This window comes from Octopus sinensis, linkage group LG11, assembly GCF_006345805.1.
Source record: "Octopus sinensis linkage group LG11, ASM634580v1, whole genome shotgun sequence".
Classification (NCBI taxonomy): domain Eukaryota; kingdom Metazoa; phylum Mollusca; class Cephalopoda; order Octopoda; family Octopodidae; genus Octopus; species Octopus sinensis.
In genome coordinates, this window is record NC_043007.1 from 25,662,109 (window position 1) to 25,674,608 (window position 12,500).

The window sequence follows — 12,500 nt, forward strand, 5'->3', positions numbered from 1 at the left end:
ACACTTCCCCACACACACACACACACATATACATGCACATATATACACTTCCCCCACACAGACATATACTTCCACATATGTACACTTCCCCACACACACATATACTTCCACATATATATACATGCACATATATACACTTCCCCACACACCCAATCATACATCTCCCCCCCACTGCATGTATATATTTAATAAAACCCCATCTTCCTAAATCTCCCACCCCACCCACCCACCAAAAATCATGAATCATGCAGCAGAGGTGATGGTGATGGTATGGTGGCGGTGGTGGTGGTTGCTTTGTAAAAGGGAACTTCAATAAACGCCTGAGTTTGTCACATCAGTTAGTTACACAGTTAGCCACCCCTAATTGACTTTGGCACACGGGGTTTGTATTGTTTAGGGTTGTTGTGATGAGTCACTCAACAACGCTACACCCTGCACCACACCACCACCACCACCATCGCCACCATCACCACCGTGGGCTTTCATCCATCCTCGCAACACACACACACACACACACACACACACACACAAGCTCTGTCTTGATCTCTCTTCCCAGTGTAAAAATCTGTTCAGCTATGTCTGTGTCTCTATGACTCAACTAAACCTTAAGCAGCGGCGGTGGTGGAGACAGTGGTGGTGGTGGTGGAGATGGTGGTGGTGGTGGAGACGGTGGTGGCGATGGTAGTAGTGGTGGTGGTGGTGGTGGTGGCGGCGGCGGCGAAGCTTTGCATTGCTTTTACTCGGTAACCCACACTCTACCTACCGCACTGTACCTCTACCCTACCACCACCACCCTGCCACCACACACACACTCTCTTTTAATTCTTCAACTGGTTTTACCCTTTCTTTCCCCTTCTGTCCCCCTCCTTCCCCATTGTCACCGCCGACCCTCCCCTCCCCAAGCTCACCACCCACCGGATATGTGTATGTGTGTGTGTGTGTGTGCATGCATGCGAGTATGTGTGTGTGTGTCTGTGTGCAGTTACTTACATGTGTGCTTGTAAACACGTGGTAGCATGTACATATATATATATGTATATATATATGTATATATATATATATATATATATATATATATAGATATACCTTCTTACAGGTGTGTACATGTGTCTTGGTACAGGTGTCTTGTATTACTTTGTATGGATATATAGTTTATTTACCATATGAATTCTTTTGTCTGTGTGTGTGCACGAATGCATATATGTGTGTGTGTGTGTGTTATATATATATATATTATATATATATATATATATATATATACCTGTGAAGATATATATGATTTCAAATATCGCCCAAGGCCAGCCAGCAATTTCAGAAGAACGTGTAAGTCAATTACATCAACCCCAGTGTACAGCTGGTACTTATTTTATCAACTCTGAAAAGATGAAAGGCAAAGTCGACCTTGGCAGAATTTGAACTCAGAATCTGAAGCTAGATGAAGTGCAGTAATGCTTCTGGCAGCTTGCCTTGTCTATATATATATATATGTGTGTGTGTGTGTGTGTGTGTGTGCAGGCATGGGTGTGTGGTAGGAAGCTTGCTTCCTAACCACATGGTTCCAGGTTCAGTTCCACTGCGTGGCACCTTGGGCAAGTGTCTTCTACTATACCTTTGGGCCAACAAGAGCCTTGTGAGAGGATTTGGTAGATGGAAACTGAAAGAAGCCTGTTGTATATATGTATGTGTGTGTCTTTATGTCTGTGTTTGTCCCTCCCTCGTCACTGCTTGACAACTTGTGTTGGTGTGTTTACATCCCCATGACTTAGCGGATCAGCAAAAGACACTGACGGAATAAGCACTAGACTTACAAATAAGCCCTGGGGTCGATTTGTTCGACTAAAACTCCTCAAACTGGTGCTCCAGCATAGCCACAGTCAAATAACTGAAACAAGTAAAAAAATAAAAGTATATATATATATATATATAAATATATATAACACACAAACACATGTATGTGTGTGTGTGTTTGCATATGATTTTGTATTTGTGTATATAGAGCATGTAGATGTGTCTGTATATGTGTGTGTGTAGACATGTCTATTTATGTGTGTGTCAGTGTGTCTCTATACTAAATTATACGTATTCAACCCTTAACAAAATTTCCTGTAAAACTTCCTAAATGATTTTTTACTGATTTTTATTTATTTATTTATTTTTTTTTTGTCAAACAATTTCCTTTTAAACTTTCTAAAGTCAGCAGCAATTCCCATTATAATAGCAACAACAAACACCCAGTGAAATGTGCATCATCTTTGTCACCACCACCACCACCATCCACCACCACATCCACCACCACCACTACCATCCACCACCACCATCCACCACCACCACCACCATCCACCACCACCACTACCATCCACCACCACCATCCACCACCACCACCACCATCCACCACCACCACCATCCACCACCATCACCGCCACCGCCACCACCATAATCATTGTCCCCCGCAGTAATTGCTATAATTATCACTGTCATCATCACCCCCACTGTCATTATCACCATTGCCATCATCATCACCTCTACTGCCACCACCATCATTATCACCACCAAGAGAATGAGGGAGCCTCTACATGTCGTTCAACTTGCTAGAAATAGCCAAATCTCCCTCAAATCATTTTAGGGGATGGATTAGTTGATTATGTTGACCGGGGCACTTGATTATGTTAACCCCCTTCCCCAGTACTTGATGCGTATGTTATTTTATCGAACCTTACCCCTGACCCCCTTTCCCAATCGAAAGTTGACCTCAATGGAATTTGAGCTTGGCGTCACACATGAAGCACCCGTGCCAGCCCCATGTAAAAGGTACATCTGCCAGCACATGTATGAAGCACCCAATACACTCTGTGAAGTGGCTGGATTTAGGAAGGGCATCCAGACGTAGAAACCATGCCAAAACTGATGACTGCTGCCAATTGCAGCCCTCTGGTCTGTCAGCTCCTGTCAAACCATGGCAAACAGACATGAACCCATTGGCATTCAAACTAGCCATATCAGGCCCATATATTCTGGCTGTTTGGTGTTCAAACTGGCCAGATCAGGCCTCTTGCGACTACCCTGCAATGTCATTCTAAAAGTAAACAAATTCATTATCAAACTCTCAAATCTTACGAACAGCAACTCTGAGCACCTTTTCAAACTCCACCTAACACTCATAGACATGTTTACAAAGTCAGAAAACAGCACAGCTCCCATGACTTTCGAAAACATTTTTTCACACTAAGAGTTGCTGAAGTATGGAACAAACTACCGGCACCAGTTGTTAGTTGTCGGAGCACTGCATCCTTCAAAACTTCCATGCTTCCTGAGATTCACCAACACTACACCTGATTTTCTCCCCTCCATACACATGCAAGCATGTATCTGACTCATATACTGTTCACTCCCAGACATTTGTACATTACTGCATATGCTTTATACGCACTTTTGACAAGTTGTGGTGCACCTGAGCACTTTATACAATAATTTCATTATTATTATTATCTGATTTCATTTCTGTGTTGTATTTTTCAGGTTGGAGTTTATTTCTACGACAATGGCCATGGAGTCTTAGAAGACAATGATATATTCAACCATCTTTACTCAGGAGTTCAAATAAGGTGAGTGAAGAACATACCTGTAACATTTTCTCATACCTTTCCTGATCCACTGCAATCCCACATGGTTGTCCCCCTGTCCCTGTACACACGACAATTTTTTTTCCTTTCATAGTTCCACTCCTCCTTTCACAACCACCTCACTACTCATTTTCCCTGTCATTCCACCCTCTTACTCTCTCCCTTTACTCTTTTACTTGTTTCAGTCACTCGACTGCGGCCATGCTGGAGCACCACCTTTAGTCGAGCAAATCGACCCCGGGACTTATTCTTTGTAAGCCCAGTACTTATTCTATCGGTCTCCTTTGCCGAACCGCCAAGTGACGGGGACGCAAATACACCAGCATCAGTTGTCAAGCAATGCTGGGGGACAAACACGGACATACAAACACACACATACATATATATACATATATACGACAGGCTTCTTTCAGTTTCCGTCTACCAAATCCACTCACAAGGCATTGGTCGGCCCGGGGCTATAGCAGAAGACACTTGCCCAAGATGCCACGCAGTGGGACTGAACCCGGAACCACTTATTTCCTTTTTCATACTCCTTTCTTATCCATTCTACTTCTCCAATCATTTTACCATTTAATATCTTCTCTTAAATAAGGCGGCAAGCTGGCAGAACAATTAGCACGCTGGGCAAAATGCTTAGCAGTATTTCGTCTGCCACAACGTTCTGAGTTCAAATTCCACCAGGGTCGACTTTACCTTTCATCCTTTTGGGGTCGATAAATAAATTAAGTGTCAGTGGCACGTAAAAAGCACCATCCGAATTGTGGCCGAAGCCAGTGCTGCCTCGACTGGCTTCCGTGCAGGTGGCACGTAAAATGCACCAATCCGACCGTGGCCGATGCCAGCCTCGCCTGGCACCAGTGCAGGTGGCACGTAAAAAGTACCCACTGCACTCACGGAATGGTTGGCGTTAGGAAGGGCATCCAGCTGTAGAAACATTGCCAGATAAGACCGGAGCCTGGTGCAGCCTTCTGGCTTCCCAGATCCCCGGTCGAACCATCCAACCCATGCTAGCATGGAGAACGGACGTTAAACGATGATGATGACCAGTTGCATACTGGGGTCGATCTAATGGACTAGCCCCCTCCCCCAAAATTTTGGGCCTTGTGCCTAGAGTAAAGAATATTTTCTCTAATAACCTATAAGCCTTGTACTTATGGTAGAAATGATTACTATTATGATAATAATGAAGACAGTGAGCTGGCAGAATTGTTAGCATGCTGGGCAAAATGCTTGGCGGCATTTCGTCTGTCTTTACATTCTGAGTTCAAATTCTGCCAAGGTCGTTGACCTTGCCTTTCATCCTTGGTCGATAAAATAAGTACCAGTTGTGTACTGGGGGTCGATGTAATCGATTATCCCCTATTCTGAAATTTCAGGCCTCGTGACTATATTAGAAAGAATTATTATGATGACAATGGCAGTAGAGTGTTCCAAACCAGCAAAAGTTTCGTGTCAATACAGTTCCTGGTTTGAATGCTAAGATATTCCCAGCTTAGATCTAACAATATCACATGATCACGTGTCCGACCAGTCCATCAGATGTAGTTACACATCGCTGGTCACAATGCGTTGGCATTGTTTTAGCCTTCAGATGACACCACCCCGCTGGCTAAGCAAGCAGGTCAACAGAAGAAAGAGTGGGAGAAAGAGTGGTGAAAGAGTACAGCAGGGATCACCACCCCCTGCCGGAGCCTCGTGGAGCTTTTAGGTGTTTTCGCTCAATAAACACACACAACGCCCGGTCTGGGAACCGAAACCGCGATCCTACGACCGTGAGTCCGCTGCCCTAACCACTTGGCCATTGCGCCTCCACAGATCTAACAATATATCCTGATAAACTTTACAAGCCAACAGTAAATCCAATCTTTTCAGCATCATCGTCATCATGACCACCACCACAGTTATCATCACTACACTCCCCATCTTCACCACCACCACCACCTCCACATTTACTGTCATTATCGCTGCACCAATGCCATCGCCAACACCATCACAATCGCCATCATTATCTGTTATTTTATGCTGGCATTTCTATGAAGAAAAGTCTGCCTTAATAACTTAAATACTTCCACTCGGTGTTGCTTTATCTGTGGCCTGACTCGTTTATCTCCCTTTATGGCTCACTCTCTAAAACACTTCTATAGGCTAAAATGACTAACTCAAAGATCGGCTGGCCTGTTTTGTCAGCATCATCAACCAGATCATTTGCCCTCGTCTGAGAAGATGACCCTGGGAAAACTATGAGCATTCTCCATCTCATTCTTCTCTTCTTTAACAATTGTGTCATCTGGAGCCAAGGCTGGATTAAGACCCATCGAGGCCCTAAGCGCTTAAAATATTTTGGTGCCCCCTTAAAAGATTATGTAGTTCAAAATATAAACAATAACAAACCATGGAATTAGTTTTTATTTTTCAAAACGAAAAAAATGGCGGTGCCCCAGCATGGCCACAGCTCATTAGCTGAAACTGGAAAAATCAAAATCAAAATCAAAACAGCAAGAGGGAATATAATGTTTATTTTTGTATTCTTGCAATTTTTTTATATTTGAAAAAAGTTTCCCCAGATCATCTTGGGGCACTCACCATTGTAACTGTTTTAAAGTGGGTTCCTCCCACTGGTGTGATGTGTGACTGCCATTGTACTGAAGTTGCTGTTTTATGCTAGTAGCCACAATAGTTACTAGTCATCAGATACCGTTGTATCTCTTCATACCAGAATAGTAATACACTAACCTCTTGTTTTACTATTGCTGATAGCTCCACAAGACACTGACAACGACTGTTGGCTCTCAACTCTTTGAGTCTCAACCCTAACTTGATGACTGGCTACTGGCGTATTTATAATGGCTGGCACCTACCACTTTTTACCAAGTGGTTGGGCTGTACAGTTTTACTATACAACAGTAACTGATGGAGTGTTAGTTATAAATGAGTGTCAATGTCATACAAGCAGTGTCATTCATTTCTGATACACTACGAGAACATCTCTATTCATGGGTTAACGTTGGTGAGAGTTGGTAACAGGGAGGAGATCTACCCATAGAAAATCTGCCCCTTATAAACTGTATCTGTTCCAAGGACAATTACAATGATGATGATGATGTATCCCTCTATTTATGCTTTCTATTTTCAGAACTGGAAGCAACCCACTTATCCGTCTCAACAAGATCTGGGGAGGTCAAAACGGTGGCATTCTTGTCTACAACAGTGGACTAGGGATGATTGCTCATAATGAAATATTTGACAATGCCATGGCTGGGGTATGGATTAAGACAGATAGTAATCCTGTTCTACGCAATAATAAAATACATGATGGCAGAGACGGTGGTATTTGTATTTTCAACGGTGGTAAAGGTACGTAGCTTTCACACTTGTTACACAAGAGGAAAAAATTAACTTTGCATTGTTGTTGTTGTTGTTATTGTTATTATTGTTATTATTATTATTATTATTATTGAGTGAGAGAGCACCGCCTTGACTGGCTTCTGTGCCGGTAGCACAAAAAAAAAAAAAAAGAAAGCACCAACTGATCGTGGCCGATGCCAGATCCCTCTGGCACCTGTGCAGGTGGCACGTAAAAAGCACCCACTACACTCGCAGAGTGGTTGGCGTTAGGAAGGGCATCAAGCTGTAGAAACACTGCCAGATCAGACTGGAGCCTGGGGCAGCCCCTGGCTCCCCAGACCCCGGTCGAACCGTCCAACCCGTGCTAGCGCGGAAAACGGACATTAAACGATGATGATGATGATGATGATGATGATGAGAGCAGTTCATGCCATCAAAGTGACACTGGGGTAAAATATACGAAGCCCAATATACCCATCATGACTACCCGTCTGATAAGGGTACACCAGGCACATGCATCACAACCATATGTGCACGACATGGTGATCTCATATCAAGATAAACAGCACATGACCTATCTAACAAATCCACTCACAAGGCTTAGGTCGACCCAGGGCTATAGTAGAAGACATTTGCCCACGGTGTCATGCAGTGGGACTGAACCCAGAACCATGTACGTTGGAAAGCTAATTTCTTACTACTCAGCCACCCCTTGCTGTTACTTTCTTCATTTGTCTTTTTTTCTCTCTCAATATTCAGTCACAGGAACAGTAGCTTATATGACCATTTTCAAAGCTCTCTGAGATTAGTGGAGGGAAAAGGTAGAAAGAAATCTAGTGTGATTGAGGCTGCAGTAGAAAGCTACAGCAGCCCTGAATTTTGAATTATCTCCCTTGTGATTGGAGACCTGGTCTGAACATTTTACAACTGAGAGTGTCTCCACTTAAGACATATAGAGAATACCAAACGAGTTCCCTATGGATACCGTATTTATTACAACGAGTGGCTTGTAAACTTTACAAGCCACGAGTTGTAATAAATACGGTATCCATAGGGAATGAGTTTGGTATTTTATTTATTACACACGAATAAACGACCATATTTTATTGACCCAATAACTAAATTCTTCACGTTTAGTTGTAACTTATGAATGACAAAAGTAGTGCCGTCACCGTGAACTCAGGTTATCACCATGGATTGACCAATCAGAAGCAGTGCTGTCACCATGACCTCGGGTCATCACCATGGATTGACCAATCAGAAGCAGCGCTCGCAGTATCTGACATATGTTAGATACCAAAAATATCTCAAAGTGTTCTCACTCACATGGGTGTAATAAACAAGAGTTAATTGAGGCTGTGTCACCTGGTTACAGAATGAATCTTTCCCAAAAACTTCTGTTTTTTGTTGTCTTTTACTTGTTTCATAGAGCTGTGGCCATATTGGGCCATCACCTTGAAGGGTTTACAAATTGAACAACTTGACCCAGTACCTATTAAGTCTGGTGTTTATTCTCTTTACTCTTTACTCTCTTACTTGTTTCAGTCATTTGACTGTGGCCATGCGGGAGCACCGCCTTTAGTCAAGCTAATCGACCCCCAGGACTTTTTCTTTGTAAGCCTAGTACTTATTCTATCGGTCTCTTTTGCTGAACTGCTAAGTTACGGGGACATAAACACACCAGCATCGGTTGTGAAGCGATGTTGGGGGACAAACACAAACACACACACACACACACATATATATATGAATATACATATATACGATGGGCTTCTTTCAGTTTCCATCTACCGAATCCACTCACAAGGCTTTGGTCGGCCCAAGGCTGTAGTAGAAGTCACTTGCCCAAGGTGCCATGCAGTGGGGCTGAACCCGGAACCATGTGGCTGATAAGCAAGCTACTTACCACACTGCCACTCCTGCACCTATTCTCTTGATATTTTATGCTGAACCACTAGGTAATGTGGACATAAACAAACTGACACTGGTTGACTCATGTGGGAGGAGGAGGACAAGCATCAACAAACACATGCAAACTCTCACACACACATACACATATCAGGTTTCCATAGTTTCCCTCTACCAAATTCACTTAAAAAAAAACATTGACCAGTCTGGGGCTATTGTAGAAGGTACTTACCCAAGTTGCTGTGCTATAGGACTGAACCTGAATCCATGTGGTTGCAAAGCTATCTTTATAATCGTGGAGGCGCAATGGCCCAGTGGTTAGGGCAGCGGACTTGCGGTCATAGGATCGCGGTTTCGATTCCCAGACCGGGCGTTGTGAGTGTTTATTGAGCGAAAACACCTAAAAGCTCCACGAGGCTCTGGCAGGGATGGTGGTGATCCCTGTTGTACTCTTTCACCACAACTTTCTCTCACTCTTACTTCCTGTTTCTGTTGTACCTGTATTTCAAAGGGCCGGCCTTGTCACTCTCTGTGTCACGCTGAATATCCCCGAGAACTACATTAAGGGTACACGTGTTTGTGGAGTGCTCAGCCACTTACACGTTAATTTCATGAGCAGGCTGTTCCGTTGATTCGGATCAACCGGAACCCTCGTCGTTGTAACCGACGGAGTGCTTCCATATCTTTATAATCACACAGCCATGCCTGCACCTATAATATATTATATTGTTCTTCTCTATAAATTAGTCAAAAGTGAGCATAAAATTTTTAGGTCTTCCTCTTCAGCTTCATCTGATAGACAAGGGTAATGCCTAGTTTGAACAACTGCAGATCAATACCGTCCTTAGCTGGAAGATCAGTAGTTAGATTCCCCTTCTCAGTTGGGTCCCTACAATGTCTGCATGTAGAATGTAATGGAAGAAGAAATTGAGGGTTTTGTGAATACTTGAAATGGATGTCACATCTGTTAACTGTAATGGTTCTCAACCATTTTTTTTTACCTATGGACCTCTTTGATTCCTCTTTTACTCAGGAAGAGTGGGAAGGGGGACCCTCATAGCCATTCAGTGTCTAAGAACTCCCATTATATTTCTATAATTATATATTATTAGGAATTGTGTAATTAAACGATTGTTAAAATATTTTGTGCTTTGTAGAAATATAAGCTTTGGTACTTGGATGTTGAATGTCTCCCATGATAATTAACAACCAAATACCAATCTCAAAATCCCAGCTGTCCTTAGCAGTGCAGATTCTTGGGCTTGCCTTTCTCTCACGTCAATTCTGATTTCTCTGACATATTCCACAAACTTTGCTGTTACTGCTCCAAGTGCCCTTACAACTATTGGAATAACAGACACTCTCTTCATAGTCCGCATTCTTGCAATTTCGTCTTTTAGCAGTCTGTACTTTCCCATTTTTTCTACTTCTTTGTCACTTATGCATGCATCCCCAGGTATTGCAATATCTATTATCTTGGTTTCTTTTTTCCTTTATCTACCACAACAATGTCTGGTCTCTGAGCATTGATTAGCGTGTCACAATGGATTGTAAAATCCCACAATATCTAGTATTCATTGTTCCCAGTGACTCCTGGTTCACGTTCATACCAATTCCATACTTTTCATATAGTCTTCAGTAAACAAACTTAGCCACATCATCATGCCTCCTCATTTCCCAATGTGAGATTGTTTGTTTTATTACTATTATCATTATCATTGTGGAGGCGCAATGGGCCAGTGGTTAGGGCAGCAGACTCGCGGTCGGAGGATTGCGGTTTCGATTCCCAGACTGGGCGTTGTGTGTTTATTGAGCGAAAACACCTAAAGCTCCACGAGGCTTTGGCAGGGGTTGGTGGCGACCCCTGTTGTACTCTTTGGCCCCAACTTTCTCTCTTTCTTCCTGTTTCTTGAGTAACGCTGTGATGGACTGGTGGCCCGTCCAGCTGCGGGGATCACATACACCACAGAAATTGGGAAACCGGGCCCATGAGCCTGGCTAGGCTTGAAAAGGGCGAGTAAAAAAAAAATCGTTATTATTATTATTATTATTTCGGGGTCGATTAAATAAGTACCAGTTGTGCACTGGGGTCGATGTAATCGACTGAAACCCTTTGTCCTTGTTTGTCCCCTCTATGTTTAGCCCCCTGTGGGCAATAAAGAAATAAATTATTATTATTATTATTATTATTATTATTATTATTATTATTATTATTATTATTGTTATTGTTGTTATTGCTATTATTATTATTATTATTATTATTGTTATTGTTGTTGTTGTTATTATTATTATTATTATTATTATTATTATTATTATTATTATTATTATTATCATCATCATCATCATTATTATTGTTGTTGTTGTTGTTAGGTATCCTTGAAGAAAATGACATATTCCAGAATGCTCAGGCTGGGGTGCTGATCAGTACACAGAGTCAACCATCTCTCCGTCGGAACCGAATCTTTGATGGTCTTGCTGCTGGTCTGGAGATCACAAACAATGCAACTGCTACGTTAGAGGAGAACAAAATATTTAACAACAAATTTGGTGGACTTTGTCTTGCCAGTGGTGTCAGTCCCATATTGAAAGGTACGTTGGACATTTTGATGCCCTTTTTATTCTTGGAAATGTGTGAAGACGTGTGGCTTAGTCGTTTGAGCATTTGGCTTGTGGTCGTAAGGCCATGAGTTCGATTCCTAGCGATGTACTGTGTCCTTCAGCAAGATACTTTATTTCATGTCGCTCCAGTTCACTCAGTTGGCGAAAATGAGTTTTTACCTGTAATTCAAAGGGCCGGCTTTGTCACATTAGGTGTGCCATGTTGAATCTCCCTGAGAACTACATTAAGGGTGCAAGTGTCTGTGGAGTGCTTAGCCACTTGCATGTTAATTTCACAAGCAAGCTGCTCCGTTAATTGGGTCAATGGAACCCTCATCGTCATAACCAACGGACTGCCAAGATTCTCGGAATTGTATGTATGTGTGTATCTGGAGGTTTTGCCAAATTCAAATTTCTCTTTTACTCTTTTACTTGTTTCAGTCATTTGACTGTGGCCATGCTGGAGCACCGCCTTTAGTTGAGCAAATCGACCTCAGGACTTATTCTTTGTAAGCCTAGTACTTATTCTATCGGTCACTTTTGCCGAAGCGCTAAGTTACGGGGGACGTAAACACAACAGCATTGGTTGTCAAGTGATGTTGGGTGGACAAACACAGACACACAAACATATTCACACACATACATATATATATATATATATAAGTCCTGTGGTCGATTTGCTCGACTAAAGGTGGTGCTCCAGCATGGCCACAGTCAAATGACTGAAACAAATAAAAGAGAGAGAGAGAGAGAGAGAGTATATATATATATATATATATATGTAAATTCAAGGTGAATACTTGATAAATGTAAGCACCTGTATATGCCATATTGACTGATGATACAGTATGGACGGATTTTCGAAGTCCAATAATACCCTGCACACCTATTTGATTATGAAGATTTACAAACATACTTTCTCAGTGAAACTCAATATACCTACCATTATAGATAATACCAAATGTTCCTTTTCGGACTTTTCATAATGTGATACAGGTCTTTTAGTATAGCAATTGCATGCAGCCG

The 12,500-nt window shown here is 42.3% G+C and overlaps 1 protein-coding gene across 2 annotated transcripts in view; it reads left to right on the forward strand.

Annotated features, from left to right (window-relative positions):
- The window catches only part of LOC115217204 (F-box only protein 11-like), a 285,200-nt gene that overhangs the window by 269,774 nt on the left and 2,926 nt on the right, over positions 1 to 12,500 (forward strand). For both annotated transcript variants that reach the window (XM_036507257.1, XM_029786843.2), the window contains 3 exons: positions 3,517 to 3,602; positions 6,757 to 6,977; positions 11,247 to 11,465. In XM_036507257.1, coding sequence (XP_036363150.1) covers positions 3,517 to 3,602; positions 6,757 to 6,977; positions 11,247 to 11,465 — 526 coding nt within the window. The remainder of the gene's footprint in view (positions 1 to 3,516; positions 3,603 to 6,756; positions 6,978 to 11,246; positions 11,466 to 12,500) is intronic.